This window comes from Myiozetetes cayanensis, unplaced genomic scaffold, assembly GCF_022539395.1.
Source record: "Myiozetetes cayanensis isolate MyiCay16 unplaced genomic scaffold, myiCay2020 scf26, whole genome shotgun sequence".
In the NCBI taxonomy this organism is placed as follows: Eukaryota; Metazoa; Chordata; class Aves; order Passeriformes; family Tyrannidae; genus Myiozetetes; species Myiozetetes cayanensis.
In genome coordinates this window covers 6,443,767-6,468,629 of record NW_026087477.1, presented here as the reverse complement: position 1 = coordinate 6,468,629, position 24,863 = coordinate 6,443,767, and the positions used below count along the sequence as shown (strand labels likewise).

The 24,863-nt window shown below is 47.0% G+C and overlaps 1 protein-coding gene across 4 annotated transcripts in view; it reads left to right on the top strand.

Annotated features, from left to right (window-relative positions):
- LOC126643174 (DNA-binding protein RFX2-like) overlaps window positions 1-24,863 on the top strand; it is a 62,665-nt gene that overhangs the window by 21,780 nt on the left and 16,022 nt on the right. Inside the window, exons 2-6 of one of the 4 annotated variants that reach the window (XM_050321389.1) lie at window positions 10,556-10,668; window positions 13,675-13,764; window positions 14,730-14,809; window positions 16,032-16,122; window positions 19,987-20,061. In XM_050321389.1, the coding sequence (XP_050177346.1) occupies window positions 10,564-10,668; window positions 13,675-13,764; window positions 14,730-14,809; window positions 16,032-16,122; window positions 19,987-20,061 (441 nt within the window). In that variant the 5' untranslated portion in view covers window positions 10,556-10,563. Of the gene's footprint in view, window positions 1-10,555; window positions 10,669-13,674; window positions 13,765-14,729; window positions 14,810-16,031; window positions 16,297-19,986; window positions 20,062-24,863 lie in introns of all 4 variants that reach the window. The other 3 variants (XM_050321386.1, XM_050321387.1, XM_050321388.1) reach the window with 3 other exon arrangements.

Sequence of the window (24,863 nt, the reverse complement as noted above, 5' to 3'; positions counted from 1 at the left end):
GCCCTTGTCCAAAGTCCCCCTCCAGGTTTCTTGTTGTCTCTTCTCTGAACAACCAGTTTATGTCTGTGGCTTGTTCTGCTCAGCCCGTGAAGCACCACAGTGCTTGTGAATGGTGCTGGATAAATAAACACCAACACACTGGGCTGTGCTGGCAGAGGTTCCTTGTGTGTTTGCTGGAAGCAGCTGCTGCTGCCATCCCACACCCCCATGGAATACTGGAGCAAATCTCCTTCTTCACACTGGAATCATCCAAAGGCTGGTTGGGCTTAAGACCATTGGAGGGATTGAAACAAGTGAAAAGTGAGGGCTGATGAACTACAGGTTTAAGTCAAGCTGAGCTGATCTCTTGGAGTCGATTTGAGATAAGTGACATACTCTGTAGTTCTCTGCCACTGGACAAGCTCTAGAGACCAGGACCTTTGGAGCAGTTCCTTGCTCCAAAATGAGCACAATTCGGTGGGAGGAGGATTAGCTGTGCCCAGGTACCTGGAGTAGTCCTGGAACATGGAGGCCTACAGACTGCTGGGAAGGAATCTGATGTTCTGGTTTGGTTGTCTGTGAGCATGGGGACACCCTGGAAAAGTTTATCCAGAGAAGCTGTGGCTACCCCTGGATCCCTGGAAGTGTCCAAGGCCAGGTTGGATGAGGCTTGGAGCACCCTGGGCTAGTGGGAGGTGTCCCTGCCTGTGGCAGGGGTGGCACTGGATGGGCTTTAAGGTCCCTTCCAACACAAACCATCCTATGATTGAATTTCCCCTATTCAATCACAACCTTGGGAAGCCCCTACAGTGCACATATTGAAATTATGCAGAAATTATTGATTTGAGCCCAGAACTTGTGCTTGTTTTTGCCAGGTAGCACCAATATGTGTGTTACAGTTGGTATCTGAAGGGCCTGAACATGGAATGCACTGCAGTGTGACTTAATTCCTCCTTCCAGCCCTGAAAGACTCCTCACTGCTCAGCAGATACCAAGATGTTGTTTCTTGGGTGACATTATTTGCCATCACTGCAGCAAAACTTTCCTCAAGTCAAAGTTTAGGCAGTTAATTGGAAAGAAATAAGGAGTATTGAGCTCTTCTTGACTGGATTGTGCTGGGCTAAAAATCTGGAAGCTCTTGGACTTTTCTTAAAGGTGAAGTCTGTCAGAGCCCAAGGGAACAGCTGGAGCTGTGCCAGGGGGGCTGGGATGGATCTCAGGGAAAGGTTCTTCCCCCAGAGGGTGGTGGGCACTGCCCAGGCTCCCCAGGGCAGTGGGCACAGCCCCAAGGCTGCCAGAGCTCCAGGAGCGTTTGGACAACACTCTGAGGGACAGGGGGGGATTGTTGGGGTGTCCTGGGCAGGGCCAGGGGTTGGACTGATGATCCTTGGGGGTTGGTTCCCACTCAGGATATTCCATACTCCATGATTCTTTGCTGGGTCCTGAGGGTGAAGTGCAGCAGGGCAGGAGGAACAGGCTGTATTCTGGTCCCTGCATTTCAGAGCACCAGGAAGGACCCATTCAGATCTGAAGGGAATCCAATCCTGGCTTTTGATGCTTGGAGGGTGTTCCTGTTATTAACTCAAAAGAAAACTGGGCACTTTTTGTATATGAGGGATGTTCACGAAGGTGCTTTACCCCTGCTCAGATCTGGGATCCCTGCACGTGAATTTGGCTTCCAGCAACCCTAAACCATCACAGCTTTTGCTCTTCAGTCTCAACTGGCTCTTAAGGAAACTCCAAATTATGCCAAATTCCTCCCTCTTTTCTGTCCTGAAAGTTACTTTTAAAGAAACAGCAGAGATCAGTGAGCAGCTGTTACACAACACTTATGTGTGTGTGTATATCTATATATTACTTGACTTAATTCTATGAAATCTAATTAAAGACTGAGTGTATATTTGTATTTCAGTATATTATTAACTTGCTAATAAAAGCCATTTCCAATTTTGTATTTTTCCATGAGGACCAAGTTTCTGAAAAAGAACCACCCCAACTATACTGCCCTTGAGAAGTATGTTTTGGGTTTATCTGTGTTTCCAGGTAACTGGAGCTCGTAGACAAGCAGCGTTTGCTTCTGTTTTAAATTAATTTAACCTAATCAGTGGAAGGCTCTGGTGCCTTCTCTTGTTTATAAAATTCTGAAGCAGTGTACTAAGTAGTGTCTCCAGAAAGCTTATTTTCAAGTTCCTTGTGATGTTTGCTTCTCCCCCTTTCATCGTCCCCTCCACTTACACCCCTCATGGAAAGGCTGAAGGTTGTGGCACGTGGTTCAGGACACTCTGGATGAGCCAGTTCAAGTGACAGCTCCTGCTGGACTGGACAAGCTTATGAGGGAACAAGGACACGTTGCTGAGAGCACAGAGGTGGCCCAGACCTCTCCCCACCCTCTGCTGGGAGGGGAGGGGGTGGTTGTGGAAGGTGGGTGCTGCTCCATCCCTTGGGATGTGACAGCATGTGAGGGCTGGTGCTGCTGGTGGTGTCCCCAGCTCTGGGAGTGTCACCTGGCTGGGGGTGTTTGTGCCGTGGGATGTGGGCTTTGGTGCAGAGGTCAAGGTTTTGATGAGCCAAGACTTTGTCTGGTCTTAAACCTACTCTGATACCCTCCAAGGGCCTACAAGGAAGGCAGAGACAGACTGTCCATCAGGAACTGTGGTGACAGAACAAGGAGGAATCGGTTCAAACTCAAAGAGGGGAAATTTAGGTCAGATATATGAAGGAATTCTGCCCTGTGAACATGGTGAGGCCCTGGCACAGGTTTTCCAGAGCAGCTGTGGCTGTTCCTGGATCCCTGGAAGTGTCCAAGGCCAGGATGGACAGGGCTTGGAGCAACCTGGGCTGGTGGAAGGTGCCCTGCTCATGGATGAGCTTTAAGGTCCCTTCCAACCCAAACCATTTCTTGACTCCATGATACTTCCTGGCTCCCTCTAAAATCCAGAATGGCAGCTCATCTTCCAGGGCTTTTGGAGCAGTCAAAATCCCAGGGATTGCTGTACCTCTCCCAGGCCTGATTGTCAGTTGTACAACATCACGGACAAGGATTAAGTTCAGGTGCTGAGCAACCAGATTTCCAAGTGCTGTGAGCAGCATCCCTGTGTGGCCTGAAGGAAAAGATAACTCCTAAATTGGAATGCTGATAGAGGAAGTTCTTCTTGGCTCACCCAAAGCAAAGAGTTTCTTTTGGTTTCACAGCTGGAGGAGCTGGAATCATGATTTTCCAAAGAGGATGCAGTGATGGGAGGCACAGTCAGCCCTTGGTTTTGGGTTGGAGCCACGTCCTGCTCCTCCAGCTTTGGAGTTTCTTGGTGCTATGGGAAACATAAATAGCTATTTTCCTGACTGGAATTTCTGTTATTTCTTGGAGATCTCGTGCTTTGGAGACATGCAGGGTTAAAGGATGTGTGTGAGGCAAGGGTTTAATGTAAATGTTCTCCTCGGGAGAAGTCACTCGATCCGTTTTCATTCACATCAAATAAACCAGTTCCTTCTTCCAAAGAACCAAACACTTCCTTTCTGTGCTCTGGTGAAAACACAACTAATGCCTTTTCAGGGCAAGTTATTAAATGGAGACTAAGCCAAAAATGGTGAATGAAATGGAAAATATTTGAGGAAGTTTTCTTTAGTAAAATAACTGTGACCTAGAGTGGGGCGGATAAATAGATGGATAGTTGCATCTACTAGAAAAGAAAGTTAAAATATGCCATTCTCTGCATTCCTTTTATTATTTTCAGTCAGTTTTGAAAGCATTGAGAATTTTCAGTGGTGAATCCATTAAATGTAAAATCCCTGGTTCTTTTTTCTACAGTCAGGGGAGAAAATAGCGTTTAGAGCCCATCGAGTGATGGTTAAATAGCATTTTTATTTCCTCTGAATTCAGTTATTGCTGTTCTGCTTTTCCAATTTTTCTAAGAGCCAAGCCAACTAAACCTGAATAAGAGTTCCAGTAACCAAATAACTGTTTTTAAATGTAAGCCTTCCTTTCAAAGTGGGCAAAAAACGCACAAAACCAAGCAAGAAACAGGGAGAGACCTGGATTTGAGTTTTGATCCTTGCAGGATCAAAATGTGAATGAGGAATGGTTGTGTTGTGAACGAGAAATAGTTTAATTTTTTTATTATTATTTTAGTTAAACTACAACCTTCCCATTATTGCAAGTGAAATACCAGATATTGGGGGAGATTTTGATTAGAAATTCAGAGTTGCATCCTGGACTTGGACGTGGAAATGGGACCATGTGTTATTCCCTGGTTGCTTCACATCCAGCTCCAGGGTTCCTGCAGTTCTGGTGCATCAAACGTTTTTAGCTGTATCCTAGAATTCTGTAAGGCTGGAAAAGACCTCTAAAACCATTGAGTCCAGTATATATATCTTCATATAAATTATATATTATGTAGGGGTAGCTCTATGTAAAAATAAAATAGTAATAAATATAAATTATATACATACCATTCCATAGGTATATATTATATATAATAATAATAATGTAGATACATATATATAAACCAATAATAAATATAAATGCTAAGAAAATGTCTTTTTATATATATTAAAAGTAATGTAGATATAGCTATACAGAAAAATAAATATAAATTATAATAAAATATAATTCTATATATGTGTGTATGTTATATATGCATATAATATATAAAATATATACACATTATATAAATATATAATATATTAAATATATTGTATATTATATAATGATTATATAGCATATTATTATATATGATATTAAAATATATAATATATTTAATATATAATTATTATTTATAAGTATATAATATATTTAATATATAGTATATTACATATATAAATATATAATTAATTATGTCAGTTGTGTCTATAGAAAAATGAATATAACTGCTAATGTAATTTTATATGTGTTTATATATATTATATATGCATTTAATAGATATATTTTTTGATGTAACTGAGCTTGTCTCTGTCCCACAACTGTAGATATTCTACTGCAGATTTGTCCTCAATTCACACTATGGGATGTGTCTGACAACCTGTGCAGGTGATGATTAAAAATTCAGGATACTTCCTTTTCCCTGGCTGGCATTTGCTCCCTGTTCGAGGAGCACCACCCACCAGAGATAAAAAGGCCAAGCAGCTTTTATAGCAGCTTCACCTGGAAAAAAAGAAGCTTTTCCCACCTTTCTACCTTAATTTGAAATAAAGTTTCAGGTGGGCTGGGCGGTGTTTATGGTTGGACTCGATGATCTCAGAGGCCTTTCTTTAATTCTGTGATTCCATAAATACATCCTTCAGGCATCAAAAATCTGATTTACCATTTCCTGGACTTCAGGGCAGTCGTTTTGCTGTCGGATTTTTATGCCCCACAATTAAATCCCCTCTGAGAAGAAGTTGTTAATCTCATTTATGAATGGCAAGGGAAGAGGCAGTGGGGTTTCTTACCCAAAGAGGTAATGACACCCACCAGGGTTTACTGGGAAGCTTAAATAGAAGTAGCTATAAAAATCTTTGTCCCAGAGGTCAAATAATTGACTGTTCTTATATTTTCCTTTCCCTCATTTTTGCCCCAGCATTATATTCTAGACCAAAAGTTCTGCCAGAAATGAAAAAAAAAGGGATGTAATAAAGGAATTTGGAAAGTTTAAATAGGATCAAAGGGTGACCGAGCAAGCTTTGGAAAGCAAATTAAATAAAATAGTTCATGATCCTTTTTGTCTTCAAATGAGCAACTGAGTCACTGGAGCAGCAACAATTGTAATGTTTTGAAAGCAGCACTAATAAAAATGTGGAATAATGTGCCTAAAGGGGCTCCAGGAGAGATGGAGAGAGACTTTGGACAAGGGATGGAGGGACAGGACAAAGGGGAATGGCTTCCCAGTGCAGAGGGCAGGGTGAGGTGGGAGATTGGGAAGGAATTTTTGGCTGAGAGAGTGAGGACACCCTGGAAAGTTTGCCCAGAGCAGCTGTGGCTGCCCCTGGATCCCTGGAAGTGCCCAAGGCCAGGTTGGAGCAACCTGGGCTGGTGGAAGGTGTCCCTGCCCATGGCAGGGGTGGGACTGGATGGGCTTTAAGGTCCCTTCCAACCCAAACTAACCTGTGATTCCATGATTATTCTGGATTTAAAAGAAAAGACATTTGTTGGTTGCTGCTGTAGAGGAGCTGATGTGTTTTACATTTACACCTTCAGGAATTAAAGACATGTAAATGCAAGACCCAAATACCCCACGAGAGCCGTGACTGTGTCAGTCCCACCCCTGATTTATGTGACCTGCCCTTAAAAATCAAAAGTAAGTTAGAGAGGGATTTATATTCATTTCAAACAGTGACTTTTTCTTCTCAAGTGGTTTGGCCACAAATACAGCAGAAGCAACCCTGGGCCTGAGGAAGGCAGGGACTTAAATCCCTTTTTAATTTGGAGTCATGGAAAGCCCTGGGATGGATGAGTTCTGGTGCTACAACATCCCACAGAGTCAGGACCAGAGCACCAAAGACAAATAAACCAAATATTTCCCTGGGCAGGCACCCTGCTCTGGCTCAGATCTACCAGCATGAGGTCTCCATGTTCAGCTCCCAAACGGTTTTGTTTGAGTGTTCAGGAGCCGAGAGTTTATATTAAAGCATTCTGTGGAAAAGCACTCGTGGTTCCTCTGCATCTCCTGGATTTCAGAGCCTGAGAGCACCCAGGGACACCCTTCCCACTGTGGGGGGTCTGGCATCACCCCCCCCACTCCTATCTCCAAACTCTTCTGGGCACCTGGAGCAGAGGATGCTGCTCCATCCCCTTCTCAGCACTCAAGGACAAGTCACAGCAGTCACCCTGTGAGATCCTCCTGCTTTCCCCCTCCTCTTCTTCCCCTTCTCCCTGCAAATCTGAATTGCAGAAGGTATTTTGAGATGCTCCTCTTATCTCTGTTTTCCCAGCGTTTTGGAGCTGCTTTATGCAGGAGAGATTAACAAAGGCAGGGCCATTTTACATGGGAGGCAGCAGTGTCTTGTGAATGAAAAGGTGACAACCCAAGTTTTTATCAGCCCTCCAGGCTTGTACTGGTGCTACTCCTTGTCCTGAAAGGCATTCAGGCTTTGACAGCCCTGGGAGACCAGTACTTGAAAAATACCTTGCCTGGGGGAGTGCTGTGGCTTTTTTAGGAGTGGGAAAAATCGAAGCACGGGGGAAGGGGAAACATCCTGCTCAAGGTCATGGCGGGGGAGCTGGTGGCAGGACCAGAAATAGCACCCAGAAGTTATTAGGTTTGGTGGGGTTTTTTTCTGAATTTCCTTTCCTGTCCCTTCTGTTTGCCTGGATACCGAGATAGCTGTGTGTAAACAGAAGGTTTCCAGAGGCAGCAGCCTCGTTATCTGCCTGATTCATTCAGTGATGATGCAACCTGGAATCCAGATGTCTTGCAGTGCCTTCCAGGGTGATGCTGCACGGGACATCAGCAGCCCTGTTGAGCAACCAGACTTTGAAACTCTCCCTGAAACACCCTATGTGTTGAGTCAGGCTCTGTAAGGAGACCTTTCTGTGGTCTTTCAGTGTCCAAAGGGGGCCTACAAGGCTGGGGAGGGACTTTTTGCAAGGCTGTGCAATGACAGGACAAGGAGGAATGGCTTTAAGTTGAAGGAGGGTGGATTTAGATTAGAAATTAGGCAGAAATTCTTGGCTGTGAGGTTGGGGAGGCTCTGGCACAGGTTACCCAGAGAAGCTGTGGCTGCCCCATCCCTGGAAGTGTCCAAGGCCAGGTTGGATGGGGCAAAGGAGCAACCTGGGCTAGTGGAAGGTGTCCCTACCTGTGGCAGGGGTTGGAACTAATTGGTCTTTGAGGTCCTTCCAACCCAAACCACTCTGATTCTCACAGTGATTTTATTCCTGTCTGCTCATTCCTGACTTTTTTGGCTCTTCTTAACCCCCTAAGGAGCCCTGGAGCTGAGAAAGTCAACTGTGGATGCTGCTGATCCTCTCTGTGACCCACCAGCAGGTTTGTTGACTATTAATTAGCTCCTCATTCCGTACAAACTCCCCAGTCCCAGGGCTGTCAGGCTGTCACAGGTTGTCTCAGGCTGTCAGAGGCCAGGAGACACCTTTTGATGGCTTCTGTTGATCACTTCTGTGGGAGAACTACAATATTCACCCCAGCCAGGAGTGGGAAGCAGCTGGCTGGGATGAACTCCTGTTTCTCAGACCAGATCTGAGGGGAAGGAGCAAACTGTAGATCTTTGGGAAGGAGGTCTCACTTTTGGGCCACTGAGTCCCTGCTAGGAGAGGATGATCAAGGACACTATGAAACCTCCTCCCCTGTGGAAGGTGAAAAATGGGTGTCCCTGCCCATGGCAAGATGAGCTTTATGTCCTTTCCAACCCAAACTTTTCTGAGATTCTATAAAAGAGCAAGACTTTGGATTCCCCCTTTCCTCTTCTCCTTGAAAGCTGATGCTTTATCCCCCCTCTGGAGCCTTGGCTCACTTGGTAGCCGTGCTCCCAGGACATCAGCAAAGCTTTGCAGCACCTTGGGATGGTTTGTGGAGCGCGGGAATTCTGTGTGTGCCGTCGGCTTTTCATCAGCGCAGATCAGCGTTAGCAGATGGCACACACGGATCCGATTCCAGCTCTCAGGAAGCGCAGGATGGCTTTAATGAGAAATGAATGATTCTTTATCCAGGATGTTTCGCTGATAAACAAAATAATAACAAGTCCTGGGTGCCTTGGCAATCCAGGACTTCTCTACCTTGTCTGGCAGTGCCAGCTGCAGATTTCAGTGAGGTCCTTGTGTCTGGCAGGGTTTTGTTGTCACTGCCAGAGCCTGCCTTTGGGGACAAGTCTGAAAATCACACTGAGGGTTTGTTTTGGAAGGAGACATTTCACCTTCCACCCTTGGAGACAGCATGTCTTAGAATCATGAAATCTTGGAATATCCTGACCCACCAGGATCGTCAAGTCCAACTTCTCCACCTCTTTTTATGTCTTTTAATAACTACACTTCAAAGGAGACTTTTGGAGACCTGAAATGCCAAGAGCTGACCCTGCCAGAGCCATTCTCAATAAATCACTAAAATATCTTTATCAACTTACCCACCTTTCCTCTGTAACCTCACCATGCTTTATTTTTCCACTCCAAAACCCCTGGATGGAAGAAAGATGATGTGGAAAAGAAAATTACTTGGGAGCTGTGGGCTTTGGGGAAATTGGGAGAGCAATTGTGATTTGATAATGGGAGTGTGGGGTCAGCACTGGGTGGAAAAAAACTTTAAAAACCTGTTTTGTGAAGAATCTCAATATTTGGGGTTTTTTTTTCAGTGGCTGAAAGAATAAACAGGTAACTTCTGTAACTTCACATCCCCCTCATATTTCTTTTTCACACAAATAATCAGGGGCCAGGGACCTACAGTTCCTCATTTTTTCAAAAGCCTCTTAACTTGCAGGAAGTTGAGAGGAAAAGTTTAGATATTGGATGGAGAATGGAAATAATGGATTTCATGATGTTATTTGGAGGCTGCTTTGCACTCATCAGCAAGGCCACGGAAGGAGAAATGACACTGCCCAAAATCTGGGTGGTTTTAATCTTTTGGTTCTGAAGTGACAGCAGAAATCCTTCTAAAACTGTTTTTTAAAACAGGAACTTGCATGAGAAACTGAGGAAAAAAGGCTCCCCCACCCCAAATAGGAACATTTTGTGCTGCTGGGAGGCTCCATCACAAGATCCCTTTATGTCCCCTGTGACACATCCCGTGTCCTGCAGGGGAGGGACACAGAGGGCTGGGACAGTGCTGTGAGGGAGAGAGGAGACCCTGGGGGTGGAGGGGCTCAACCCTCCTCTCCTGCCCTTTCTCCATGCCCAGGGAATCCCCACATGGCCCTTGGGATGCTTCCCAAGGTGGGTCAGTGCCAGGACACAGGGATTTGAAGATTCCAACCATCTCCTTGTGTTGTGGGAGTGGAGGGCGATAGGGTGGCTTTCTGGGGACCTTATGAGGCTGGGGGGATTTTGGCACGGGGGTGGATGGTGGAGATGTTTCTTTGGGGGTTTAAAATGATGGTGAATCCTTATTTTTCTACTCTTCATGTTCGATTGCTCATTGTGATTATAAACCCAAGCTGACCACCCCCTTTCCCAATGAAAGGCACGGACTTAAATTGGATTAAAATGGGGTTTTTTTGCAGTAGTTCAATGTGATGAGGTGGGGGGAGAACAGATTATTTTTAAAATAAGCTCTTACTCTCCCAGATCTTGTGCGATCCTCACCGTGACACAATAATTTTCCAACGCCACTTTTCGGTTATAAATAGAAGTGCATTTTCTGTTCCTTCCCTCTCCGTTCTGTGAAACAATTGTGCAACTTTCTTTTTTCCTTGATATAATACCACATTAAAATTAGCTCCAAGACTAAAAAGAGGCCTGTGTGTAGGATGGCAGCTGCCTTCCTTCCTTCCTTCCTTCCTTCCTTCCTTCCCCTGGATCTTCCACTGGGATTTTACCCCTCGGGGCAGTCACCGGTGTGGGGCTGCTCTCTCCTTGCCTGCTTGATGTCCCTCTGCTCTGCTTCCCTGCCTGCTATCCCTGTGCACTCCTTCCCTTCCTGATGTCCCTGTGCTCTCCCAGCAGTGAGCATGCAGAGTTCAGAGGGTGGATCAGACTCAGCAGCTTCCGTGGCGCTTCACCCTTCGGCCTCAGCCCAGGCTCCGGTGGTGCAGCCAGTGCCAGCCTCTCAGCAGGTAAGGTATCCACAGCTGGGAATGCTGTTTCCATGGAGAAGGGCTCTGTTTTGCTGGCAGATATATTTTAATCCACTTTTTTTTATGGTGGGGAGTGGATTTTTAATCAGCTCGTTGAGCCAACCTGTTGCGGGAGTTTGTGTTGATAAAGGCCGTCAATACCTCGCGTGTTTTGGCCCTACCAATCAATCTGCCAGCTTTGAAATGCGGGGGTTAGGTTTTAATTTAGCTGCCCAAGGAAGTTACTTTCATGCCAGCTCGGTGTTTGCTTCAGATTAATATCCTGTTGGCGTTGTTTGGTGTGTCAATAAAAGCAGGAGAAGATGGAACAGCCCTTAAAGGCATCACTGCGAGCGAAGCACTGAGGTCATGGAGAAGGGGTGAGGGGAGAGCTGATGCAGGGAGAGAGCGGGAGGAGCCCCATCCTGCATCCAAAGAGGTGTTTGCATCCACAGAGGAGTGGCCAGAGGTCAGGGAGGGGATTCTCCCCTTCTAACTCTGCCCTCACGAGACCCCACCTGCATTGCTGTGTCCAGCCCTGAGGCCCTCAGTGAAAGAAAGCTGTGGGAGTGGGTCCAGAGAGACCGTGGAGATGCTACCAGGGCTGGAACCCCTCTGCTCTGGAGCCAGGCTGGGAGAGCTGGGGGTTCACCTGGAGAAGAGAAGGCTCCAGGGAGACCTGAGAGCCCCTTGCAGGGCCTGAAGGGACTCCAGGAGAGCTGGAGAGGGACTGGGGACAAGGGATGGAGGGACAGGACACAGGGAATGGCTTCCCACTGCCAGAGGGCAGGGTTAGATGGGAGATTGGAAAATAATTCTTCCCTGTGAGGGTGGGGAGGCCCTGGCACAGGTTGGGCAGAGCAGCTGTGGCTGCCCCATCCCTGGAAGGCCAGGTTGGACAGGGCTTGGAGCCAGCTGGACTAGTGGAAGGTGTCCCTGCCTGTGGCAGGGGGTGGAATGAGATGATCTTTAAGGTCTCTTCCAACCCAAACCATTGTATGATTCCATGGTCTCTTGCTTTGGTTGGTGGATCCCACTTGGGAGGTCCAATAGGAGACAAGTGGTGGCTTCAACTGAAGGATGGAAACAACCCAGTGCAAAAAGGGAAGGGTTAAGTCAAACTGGTTCCTTTTTATGCCTTTTGGGGAACTATCAAAAGAAGCTTCTGTCTCAGGAAGCTGGAGGGATGAGAGGATGGGCGGGTGTAACTTTGCTACATCCTTCTCCAACTCCCAAGTGAGCAGAAGCAGCTGCCATTGGATGCTGGTGAAAAGGAACAATTAAAAGTTGTGAATTAGTAGGAACATTTGATTCACTGGGAGCCGTGGACGTTCACATCGAGTGATTCTGTCATCTCCCAGCCTTCCCAACTTCCATTTCTCCTGGGCAGCGTTCCTTGTTTGTACTGCAGTGATGTGGATATGGCTGATCAACAGTGTCAGGTGTCCCAGGGACCATGAGTGGGAATTTCACTGTGACAAAATGGCTTTGGATTGTGAAATTATGAAATGTCACCGGGACACGGAGCATTGAGTGGAACTCCGTGGATTAAGGAACACCCAGAGGATTGTGGAAGGCTGGTGAAGAAGAGGAGCATCCAGAGCCTTCCCTTCTCACCAGCAGGACAAGGAAACCACCAGGAATGAACTGCTGGCAGCATGAGGGGTGTGAGGCTGAAGCCTTTGGGGTGGTTGATCACTGGTCCACCTTCCAGTGTGAGCGGAGGCTGTTTGAGCAGGATGGGCTCATCTTACAGGTTGGGATGATCCATCATTTTGGTGGGAAGGCAGTAGGAGCAACCAGACAGGCACTGAGGAAGGACACAAGGAGTGATCTGGCCAGTTGTGTCACAGATGGGTCCTCTGGTACAAGCAATGCCAGAGAATGGGTGAAAAGCAGGAGAAAGGAAAGGATTTTGCTGGGACTTTGGTGTAGGTGGCACTGCCAAGGCCTGGCTTCAAAAAGGGCTGGTGATGTCCTGATCCTGCCCTGGTTAGAGCCTCTTTTGGAGAGAAAATGGGCAGAGTGGTGGCTGACAACAGTGTCCTTACTGCCAGCTCTTACTGCAGGATCTCCGGTGTATCCAGACTTGCTGGGGACTGGAAATCTGGGAAATTATCATATTCTTGTAGTTCTGCTAGAATAACATTGCTGGTTGTTACAAAGGGCGGGTTTGAGGGTGTCAGAGGGCTAAAAATCAGAAAGATATACGTAGAAGGCAGCCAGTAATTGTCAAGGTGGCTTCTAGGAATCATGTGGGATTGTTTTGCAGCTCTTTGTTCTCCTGGGTGTTTCTAAAACCTCAAGCCACAGAGGATGTGTCTCCTTGGAGGAGCTTTAAAAGACCATCCAGACACTTGGCTGAGTTCCCACGGGCCTCACTGAATCGTTTCTTTCCATCTTACCCCATCCCCCTGTTTGTTCTGCTGACTCTGCAGAGTGCTGAGCACCCTGAGATGTGTGATGAGCTCAAACTGAGTGTGCAGGGTGACACACTGAGCAGGGGGATGATGGAGGTGACAGAGGACAGTGACCATCACAGCAAGGCAGATCAAAGCTCTCTCTGAAGGGAGGTACAGAACCACCTGAGATTTTGGAAGAAACCCCAAAGGGCTGTGGCAGCCTTAGGGAGGTTGCAGGAGGCAGAGTGTGGTTTGGTTTGGCAGCTGTGAGAGAAGAAACTTTGCAGCCTGAGGAGGAAAACGTGGATGTGTGTGAAGTGGTGCTTGCCTAGCTGCTGCTGAACCTCATTTGAGCTCCTCTCATCACCCAGCTGTTGGCTGTTACGTCCTTTTGTGGAGATTTAAAGATGGTCCACGTCAGAAATTGTGGATCCAGCCTTGCCCAGGTTCAGCCTGGTGTTACCCTGGGAGGGTGGGGACCACAGGGACAGTAAGAGGTGCCACTGCAGCTGGTGTAGGAGTTGTCCATGAAGGTTTGGAAGAGAACACCTGGCTCACCTGTGTTATGGACTCAAAGTGGCTGTTCCTGTGTGTTCTTTTCCAGAGGGTTCTGGTCCAAGCGACGGGCTCCGCTCCCAAAGGGGCGCAGATGCAGCAAATCTCCGTTCCCAGAGTCCAGCAGGTTCCACAACAGGTAATAAATAAATACCTGTGGGGTGGGACACCACACAGGGACCCCACATCCCACATGACATTTGAAACTGTGGCCCTGCTAGGAAAACCTTAATTATAGAGTGTTGTGGGCAATCAGAGAGCTGGGATCGCTCTCCTCTGTGGCAAAAGAAACCCGAGATATTTAAAGTTTAGTAAGAACCTTTAATGTAGCAGTTCATGGATTTGAAGATCTGATGGTTTCATACATTTGGAGATCTGATGGATTTATACATTTGATGGATGCTTTCAGCTGCCATCTTAAAGCATTTATTAAGTCAGAGTTAAATTGAAAGCAATCCTACTCGGTGAAGATTTTTTTAGAGTTGAAGTGTTCAGGATTTTTTTTTTAATTACACAAATAAATTTTGCTGACTGCACGTGGCTCCAGAGAAAGGTTCAGTGCCAGAGAGCCATGCAATTGTTTTTATTTATCTGAACTTTGCCTTTTGCAGCCCTTGTTTCCTAAGAAACCAGGGATATGTGGTGCTGCTCTGTGGGGACACTGAGTCTGATTCCTGATTTTTTTCTTCTAGTGATTTTTTTATTTGGTTGCTCAGTTTCAGAGGGAAACTGCATCCCTCCCAGAGCAAAAAAGAGGGGGCTGGGGTGCAGTTGGACGCTGCCAGTCCCCTCTGAAGGAAAGGCTGCACCATGATCTCACCCCTATTAGTCAGCACAGAACCAGCCCCAGACACATGTGCAGAGGAAACTCAGCTCCATTGTTTCCACTGTTCACGGAGCAACAACTTATTTATCTATTTTTATTTGGCCTTTGAAAATAAAAATGTCCTTTGAGATTCCTTTGGAGGGGGGAGGTTGGGTGGTTTATTTTTTCTTTTAAAAAGAAACCCTAAATGTCAAGGTAAGGTTGACAGTAGCATAAGGAAATCTGCAGTTTCTCCTGCTGTTCCTTAGCAATCCGTAGCTTTTTGATGCCTGTTCCAGGTGCAGTCTGTGCAGCACGTTTATCCAGCCCAGGTCCAGTATGTGGAAGGAGGAGAAGCTGTTTATACCAATGGAACCATGTAAGAGTCTCTCCTTGGCTGTAGCAGAGCCCTGTCCCTTCCCAGCTCCCAGCCCTTCCATCCTCCCGGCCTCCTCCCACCCTGGCATTGCCCAAGGATAAAAGGAGGGAGAGGAGGAACAACCATTTCACGTTGTGTTGTGTGTGAGGGTGGTTTCAGTCAGACTCCAGCTCCTTCCAACAGGAAAAGGTGTTGTCCTCATGGAGGGGCTGCTCTCCAGGGAAACCTGATCCGGTGTTCCACTCTGCCCAGGCTTTCTTTCCTTCTGGCTCTGCTTTAGGAGCCAGAGCACAGCTGAGAGAGGAAGAAGGGAGTGTTATAAGGTCTCATAGAATCATGGAATGACTGGATTGGAAGGGACCTTAAGGTTCATCTCATCCCACTCCCCTGCCATGGGCAGGGACACCTTCCCCTAACCCAGGTTGCTCCAAGCCCCATCCAGCCCGGCCTTGGACACTTCCAGGGATGGGGCAGCCACAGCTTCTCTGGGCAACCTGTGCCAGGGCCTCCCCACCCCTATAGTTTCCTCCTCCTCCTCCCCCATTTTGGGCCTCCTGCACCCTGGGATGCTCTTGGCCTCCCTCACCCCAGTTCCCTACAAGAGCTGCTGAACTCCTCGCTCTGCCCTCACCGTGGCTCCAGGGCTGACCAACATCATCAGACCTGACTTTCATAGAATCATAGAATAACCCATGTTGGAAGAGACCCCCACGGACCATCCAGTCCAACTCCTGACCCTGCCCAGGACACCCCAACAATCCCCCCCTGTCCCTCAGAGCGTTGTCCAAACGCTCCTGGAGCTCTGGCAGCCTTGGGGCCGTGCCCACTGCCCTGGGGAGCCTGGGCAGTGCCCACCACCCTCTGGGGGAAGAACCTTTCCCTGAGATCCATCCCAACCCCCCTGGCACAGCTCCAGCCATTCCCTGGGGCCCTGTCCCAGCTCCAGCCATTCCCTGGATCCTGTCCCTTGGAATAGCAGCAGTCAGAGCTGCCCCTTGGAAGAAGCTGCAGCCCCCAAGGAGTCTCCCCCAGCCCAGCACCCTCAGCCGCTCCTCAGCCCCTTCCCCTCTGGACCCTTTCCCACCACAAAGTTCCATTTCCCTTCCCCAAATCCCCCGACAACAGAGTCGAGGCTTCTTTCCCAGGGGTGCTCCAGCTTCCAGCAACCATTACCCACGGAATTCCTCCTCTCCACGCCCTTGACCCTTGTGTTCCTTGACAGACGAGCCGCCTACTCCTACAACACCGAGGCTCAGATTTACGCCCCCAGCAGCGCCGCCTCCTACTTCGAAGCGCAGGGAGGAGGAGCTCAGGTGACTACAGCGGCATCCTCTCCTCCTGCCATTCCCTCTCACAACATGGTGGGCATCACCATGGACATTGGGGGAAGTCAGATCCTCTCCGGCTCGGGAGCCTATCTCATTCATGGGGGGCTGGAGAACTCTAGACATTCCCTGTCACACACCTCACGCTCCTCTCCAGCAACGGTATGTAGCCCTGCGGGTGTGGCAGCTCGGGGGCCAGGAATTGTTCCCAGGGGCACTGAAATCCTTCAGAAAATACAAAAAAAACTTCCTGTCTTTATCGATGTCCGTAACGTGGAAGAGAGAGAGAATAGACACTGGCGTACCGTGGTTTTCCAGTTGGGAGTTTGGAACGTCCCTCTCGCTCGAGCAGGGACTTGGTCAGACTTCCCAGTCACTGAAATTCCCAATCACTGAAATTCCCAATCACTGAAATTCCCAGTCACTGAAATAAGATAAGAGAAAATCCTCTGTGGCCTTGCTTTTTTGCTTTTTTTTTTCCCCCACCTCAAGCAAAATATTTTGCCTTCCCAACTCAACACGTTTGTCTCTGTTTATGTTTTCTACCAAATCAAACATCTGAACATGGGGGCTTGGTTTGCCCAAAGTAATGAAATTTGTTTTTAACTGTGAAGAGGCCTGGAAAATCCTTCATTAACCCAGGGGATAATTAGCACATAAGTTTTGTCAAGCTGATTGTGCCAAGTGCACAGTGATCAGAAAGTCTTTGTATATATATCTTGTACACCATTGTGTATTCTCTCCCTGCCATATGTTACAGAAAATGTACTTTAGGGGTAATACTGATCAAACAGAAGTGTTTTAAAGCTCTCCTTTTTTAAAAATCGTGTCCCTCCAGCTGTCAATGAAGTGCCAGAGTGCTGGAAGCACAGCTGTACAGCTCTGTGTGACTGGGGGGTTGTGGATATTCACCCAAAACAGCCTTTCTGCAGTTAGAGGCTCCCAGGGCTTGGATTTGGGAATCTCCCAAAGCAGCTGCCAGGAGTGGTGAAAGCTCATTTTGTGGGGCATTCCTCACCTTCCTCTCCAGACTTCTGTTTATATGTTTGTATATAAATATAAATGTAAGTGTAATGCAATGTGTGGGCCAGAATATAAAATATGTGAGCAGCATCACCCAGGGAAAAAAAAACAGGAGCTGTTTGCTACTGAGGGCTCTGGAAAATCTGGCCTATTAAGTTGTACTTTCATTTCCCAAGGAGTTTTAGGATATAAACTCCATGTTTTTGGAATTTTTGTGCCGTGAAAGGTTCTCTGGATTGTGGAGTAAATGTGCTCTGCCTTAGGTAGAAATAGGGGAAAAGTCCTTAGTTTGGGTGGAAGAGAAAATTACAGATGCTGGGTTAGCTGGGGTTCGGTTCATGGGTGTATTTTAACTGTTCATAGTTAAAAATGAGCATTGGACCATTTGATTTTTGCTCAAGCTTGTTACTTGGAAGGAAGTGGCTGCTGATCTTGTCACCTGCGTGGGACTGCGTCTTGCAAAGCTGCACAACATCGCTCTTGGGTTTTGGGGTTCTTGTTGTTTGGGTTTTGTTTTTTTTTTTTCTTTTTGATTTCCATGGTGATGGGCACAGTGTAAAAAGCCCAAGTAGAAGATGTGTCAATAGATAAGTCCCATGCACAGATTCTTTTGTGGCTGTCACATGAGGTAAGGCTGTTCAGGAAAAAAATATGAAATGTTAAGAAGTGACTTTTATGAAAAGTCACTTTATCTGAGATAAAGTCCCTCTGTTTCATGTAGGGATGAACACTCTGAAGGTGTTTTAACACCAAATGTCTGTGGAGGGGCTGAAGAAGGTGGAATAGTGCCTGGCAGACAGTCCAGGGGTGGGTCTGTGTGTGGCTTTCAGTTCTTCCAGCACAGTCTGGGGGCTGGAGTGGGATAGAGCAGAACCATCATAACTGCCTGGAATTCCACATAATCCTGTAATCATCAGATTTGGGTTGGAAGGGACCTTAAAGATCATCCAGTTCCACCCCCTGCTGTGGGCAGGGACACCTTCCACCAGCACAGGTTGCTCCAAGCCCTGTCCAGCCTGCCCTTGGACACTTCTAGGGATGATGTTCTGCTCCATCTGAACAGCACATGGAACTGTTCAGTGTCTGGGCCAACACAGCACTATTAATCTTCACCTAAATTAGTCTGTAGCAAGAGAGGAAATCCTTGAGGTGTCCCAGAAGTGGGTCCTCAGAGCTCCTCACCTTCCTGCAGGGCTGTTTAAGAGCTTTTAGACTTTTCCCCTGTAATATTTTTTCCTGCAAATGCAAAGTGGCCGTTTGTTTGGGGCACTCACCAAAAAGGGGCAGGCAGTGTTTTTGTGCTTGGGTAACAGGGGTTGCTCAACCAGCTCGAGGAGAGGAAGGAAACGGGGTCTCCCTCTAACACTGACTCATTTCCTGAAGGCTATGTCAGCAATCAGGCCTTGGTTCCTCCTGGCACATCAGTGTGTGAGAGTGTTCTCAAAGAAAAAGCTGGGCTTAGGCTGACCCTGTGCTGAATTTGCTGATAACACCTTGGGAAGTGCCACCGTGGAAGCCAAGGGACTTGTGATTGGGCTTGGGTGTGGCAAAGAGCTTGACTTTGGCTCTTGGGTGTTACTTGAGAAGTTGGATCTGATTTGTTCTGCTCTCCCACCTTCCTGACAGAGCTTGGGTTTGTAAATGTCTGGTTTATCTCAACCTTTATCTTCCCCATGCGATGAGTCAGTGCAGGCTGTGAATGTGGGAAGGAGGCCATGGACAGACCATCTGCAGATGTTTAGTGCATGTGCCCACAAAGGAGATGTGTGTTAAGTGAGGACAGATGCTAGAGATAGTTCTCCTGGCTGATATGTGCTACCTTATCCTGCCTGCACTAACAGATCATGGGTAACAGGGCTTTGAGAACATCCACTGGAAAGAAACAGGAGGTTCTGCTCCTGCCAGTCCCTTAATGTGGGGGGTTTTTTTGAGGTTTGAGGTTGATTTTTTTTATTTCCTTGCTTGCCAAAAGCTTGGAGAGGAGCACTGAGGCTCTGGGATCAGCAGCTGCCTCTGAGGAGTTTACCAGAGCTTGTCAAGGGAGTCCAAGGAGCAGAAAGGAGAAGACAAGAAGGGTCCAGGAGAGGGTTGGGACTCAAAGCAGCAGCCACAGCTGGGTTAAAAGTAGAGCAGGAGCCACACAGAGGGAACAAGGAGGCTCTTGAGGGGCCAGAAGTCCTTACCTTGGCTCCTCTGAGTTCAACAGCATCAAGATGTGCCATCCTGGCTTCTTCCTTCAGAGTCCCTTTGCAATTCTCCTCAGTGTCACAGGGCCCTTATCCAGTCCAGCTCGTGCCCTCTCTGTTTCAGCCCTCTTTGCACCCGTTTTTTTTGAGGGTTTTTTAGTTTTTGACAAAATATTAAGAGGTTAATAAAGTCATTCCTGTCAGTTCTCCTTGAAAGGCAAAACTCTTCAGCAAGTCTTTGCCCTAGTGCAGCAGATCTGTGTGGAGATGGTTTAGTCTCAGCAGGAAGGGGAAAGGAGAAGGAAAATTGCTTTTTTTTTGTTTTTTTTTAGAAATGGGCAATGCTTTTAGTGGAAGATAAACCCCCCCTGGTCTTGCTCTGTCACCCCCGTGGTGGTTCCTTGCTGTGTGTCCATTTGCATGTCCCAGTAACACCTCTGCAGCTTCATCCACACGGACTGTGCTCATCTGTTTGCCTCTTTTTCACAAGCTTGTTGGTATAAAGCATTAATCATTCAAATATTAATAATGAAATAATAATCCTGGCTGTTGCTAACTATCTGATTTCCTTTCTTTTTTTCCTTTTTTTTTTTGTTTGTTTTGTTTGTTTGTTTGTTTGTTTTCCTTTGCACATTTTCTTTAGCTTGAAATGGCGATTGAAAACCTACAAAAAAGTGAAGGGATTACATCACACAAAAGCAGTTTGCTCAACAGCCATGTAAGTTACAACCAGAATTTACAACCTTTTCCCTGCTTTGGTGGGAGAATTATTTGTAGCCCTTTGGTGTATTCAACAGCACGAGTCCCTCAAAGCAGCCTGTGAATTGAGCTGTGCTGCCCAAAACAGCCCATTCCCAAGTAAAAAGAGTCTGCAAAAAGTGCCCTGGTGATAATGTTTGTTGCTGGGATGCTCTCGAGTCTGTTAACTGCCTCTGCCTTTATTTATTTCATCTGCCTTGCAATGGAAATTGCTGGCAATTAGATAAACACATTTGAGGAAGTTCTTTCACTGGAACTGAAAAACGGCTGGAAAATCACTCGTAAATCCACAGTGATGACTCGGTGTGAACGGTGACAGATATCAAATATCCCTCAGACAGCACGAACCAAAAGCCTGCTCCTGTGAATGCCTTTATTCCCTCTCTCTGTGCCTCAGGAAGCCCATTCCTGTTACAATGCCCTGCTAAATCCATGTGCTTGCCCTCCCTCTCCGCACTGTGCCAACAATTTCCCTGCTTTGTGTGGAATTCCCACTGTTCTCTTGGGCCTTTGCATCCTGATCTGTGGCTCCCATGCAGTAACACTGAGCAGTGAGCACATGCCTGGGTGAGATTTGAGGGGTTTGGTTCAAATCACGTTGAAGACTTGCCTTGACTTTGCTGGGTTTGGATGAAGCTCAAGCATGTCCTGCACTGCTAAATCACAAAGTGGTGCTTCTTTATTCTAAGATTTCCTTTGGCTTTGTATTTGGGGGCAGATTTGTTGTCGTTCTTAGGTCCTGAAAAAAAAAACAACAAACAACCCAGCTTTGGCTTCTTCATTGTGGAGAAATAGCCCGAGAAAACAAAAACAAAAGGAATATTAATATTAAACCAGTCTGACTCTCCTAAGCTGATATCAAACTCCAGGCCAGGGCTCCTGGGTGAGCTCAATCCTTATTTCAGCTGGTGGAAGTGGAAGGTTTCTGGTGGTAGCTGGGGAAAAACAAACCTGCAGGGTCAGGCTGGTAGTGCCTGTTCTGAGCATCCCTGTGCACCCCTCCCACCCCACGCTCACGTGCCCGTGCCGAGCCCCGAGTGCTGTGCAGGTTCATCCAAGGATCACGTTGTTCTGCAGGGCTTTTCTTGTTTCTCCCAGCACAGAGCAGAATGGGTGGGGGTCATGGTGTGGTGCTGAAGGAGGTATGAAAAAATCCAGGAAAAGGGCAGAGGAAAGAAAGCAAAGATCTCGCCTGACCACAGGCTGAGCAGGATGGAGTTGGAGCCCGATTCAGGCTCTGCTCAGACCTTCCCCACCCTTGTCTTGCAGGGTAGAAGCACAGAACTCAATGTCCCTCTTCTGAGGGCACAATTCATGCTTTGGCACGAGGTTTAAGTGCTCTTAAAAGCTCTAAAGCAAACAAACTGCTTCCTGAGCATGTGTGGACGTATCCACTCTCCTCTTGTGCCTGCTGAAGGTGCTGCTCCAGAACTGGCACCCCGGGCTGGGGTGGGACATTCCCTCTGTCAGGGCACAGAGCCTTAGCTGAGGAAAACTTGCTGTCCCATGGACCCCCAGTGTCCTTGCCCTGCCTTCCCAGGGCATGGAGAGATGTTTGGGAACAAAATAATATATTATATTAACACACAGTGTCTGTAGGAAATGCAGCACGTTGAAGAAGCAGCCCAGGCAGACTCTGGTTCCAGAGAATTTTGGTGCCATTCAGGGGAGGGGTAGTTTGGATATTAGAGAAAGGTTCTTCCCCCAGAGGGTGGTGGGCACTGCCCAGGCTCCCCAGGGCAGTGGGCACAGCCCCAAGGCTGCCAGAGCTCCAGGAGGGTTTGGACAACGCTCTGAGGGACAGGGGGGGATTGTTGGGGTGTCCTGGGCAGGGCCAGGAGTTGGACTGGATGATCCTGGTGGGTCCCTTCCAGCTTGGCATATTCTGTGATTGCCTGGGGAGGTTCTAAGAACTCCTCTGAGGGACCTGAGCTCCCAGGAAAGTGAGCCCTGCTCTGAGTGAAAGGCTGGACTGGAATCACAGATTGATTTGAGTGGGAAGGGACCTTAAAGCCCCCATCTCATTCCAACCCCCTGCCATGGGCAGGGACACCTTCCACCAGCCCAGGGTGCTCAGAGCTGCATCCAGCCTGGCCTTGGATGTTCCCAGGGATGGGGCAGCCATCACCTGGAGACCCCAGAGCTGCCTCCCAGTGCAGGGTGTGGGACATCCCAGTGAGCACCTCTGGGTGCATCTTCCCCAGCACACGCTGTGGTACCGGGGATGTTTCTGTTCCCACTTCTTCATGGTGAAAAAAAAAAAGAAAACAAAACACCAGACAGAGGATTCCCCATCCCAAATGTCATGTGGCTGACATATGAGATTTCAGGCTTGTGCAGGAGGGCCAGAGTGAAGCAGCAGGTGACTGATTTGTCAGGGCTGAAAGCGAATTCCAGCTTGACCAAAGCAAGAGGAAGTGGGGTGATGATGGTAATTGCGCTTAATTGTGACTTAATTGCTTTGAGCCTTAAGGCTGCAGAGTTTTTCATTGTGTCCTGGCCCTCCTTTTAAATTTGGCATTTTGCAGATGTGTACATTCCTGGGATAATGATTTATTTCCTGCCATCAGCAGATGTTTCATGCCAGAAATCTGTTCGGTTTGGGCTTTTTTAATTATTATTATTTTAAAAAGAGGACAATTAAAGGTATCTCAGTCAAGAGGTAATTTTTCCCACAATGCCATTTAACCAAATGGAGCCACACTTGATAACTTCATTTGGCTTAAAAACTCTCCGAGAGGTTTTTTTAAGAGCACTTGAAATCTCAAGTGTGGAAGGTGAAGCTCATGCTGATGCTCAGAGACAAGGGATGTTTCTGATGGCATCCTGTCACTGTGTGACTGCAGCTGAGTGACCCAGAGTCCTGGATCAGAGGATTATTTAATTACCAGTTAAGAACTTGCAGATGATGCCAAGAAATTTGGGGAAAATTACTACAGTTTTTGTACATGAGTGCCTAAAGCTGGAGTAGTTGGGTGCTGTAACCTGCCTGAGGCCTTGTGGCTCCTGGATACCTGTAGTACTTTTAGGATTAGGGGGAAAATGTAGTTTTTCCTCACTGCCTGTAGAATGAAATAGCAAAAAACCACAAAATAAATCCCAAAAAACCCCCACTGGAATTCTTTCCTGGGGGTGAATGGCTCCATCCTAACTCTGAACCTGGATTTAGAACCTGCTGCTCACAGTCCCAGCTAAAAAACCACCCGAAATATGAACCACAAATTGTTGTTCATTGGGGTTGGTGGTTTTTTTGTATTTTCTAGAAATACCCATAAGAACCTCTCTAAACCTGGACCTTAAAAAAAAAGAAAAGGTGTGTTTATTTTCACAGCCAACAACATGGCTGGTTTTTTCCATCCTTGGATCAAAGAAGGATGAGGTTTTTTGCTCAAGATTTTAAAGGAAAACAAACAGAAGAAATAAAGTTAAAGTAGAAATGAAAATTAAATGTTCCCCTGCAGTGCCTGTAACAAGCACAGCAGCATATGGCTGCAGAGAGATTTTATTGGAACCTGATCGTGGCGTAAATAGAAATAAAACCGGAGAATATCTTCTTGTCACACAAAATTCAGAAAATAAACAGAATAAGGGATACAAATGGAGAGAATCTTTAATGTTCTCATTTGGGTGTTTGTTTTTACTGTGCAGGAAAAGCAAAAATCATGTTTGGAAAATTATTTCTCTTCTGACAGATTTCTGTTTCAAGCTCTCTTGTGCCTTTCATAATAGATTTCTAATTCAACAGTGGGAGTTCATATTGTGAAACTCTGTAATGTTTAAAGGAATATAAAAAAAAACATTTGCAGGGAAAGAAAGCTGGAAGATGAAGGAAATCTTCTAGAAATATCAGGGCTTAGAATAAAAATGCCCAGGATCAAATTTAAATGAGAGGGTTTTAGTTATACCTGAATTTTCCACAGTAATGCAACTTTTATATGTTTTTTAAGGCATAAGGTTTAGGCAATAAATTGCTGGTACACATTAAGTATCTGCCACAGGATAAATAAAATACAAGGTTTAAAAATTTGAAAGAACCTTAATCATTAATCTTTTAAATACAGGAGATGGGCCAAAAGTAGCACAGATTTGGGCTACTTAAAACTCAGTTCCTGCTGGTCTTTTATGCCAAAACCACTGGGCTCCACTTTTGTTAGAGAGAGCTGAGAGGGTGGAGGTGGCTCAGGGTTATGGGAAGACTTTTGGGGCTTCCAGGGATGTCTCTTCTGCAGATGAGAGCACAGAGGGTCGTTAGGGATCATTAGCAAAGACCACCTCTTAGAACTCTGGGGTTTGGAGGTCAGAATGATCATTGTGGAAGATCAAAGAGTGATGAGGAAAGATCATCAGGTGATGAGGCAAGGTGGGAGGGTGACAAGTAGCTCTGTAAAAAGCAGGACAGAGGCGAAAATGGCCCAAAGGTTTCTCTTCTTCCAGCTGTGGCAGCCCCTGCTCTGCTCCAAAGGCCACCAGAACTGGTGGGTGCAGTCACTGGAACTTGTGGTGGGTTTGGATCAAACCCAGCTAATGAATCCCAGAATCCCAGAATGGTTTGGGTTGGAAGGGACCTTAAAAATCACCCAGTGCCACCCCCTGCCTTGGGCAGGGACGCCTTCCACTGGCCCAGGTGGCTCCAAGCCTTGTCCAGCCTGGCCTTGGACACTTCCAGGGATCCAGGGGCAGCCACAGCTGCTCTGGGCAACCTGTGCCAGGGCCTGCCCACCCTCCCAGCCAAGAATTCCTTCCCAATCTCCCATCTAACCC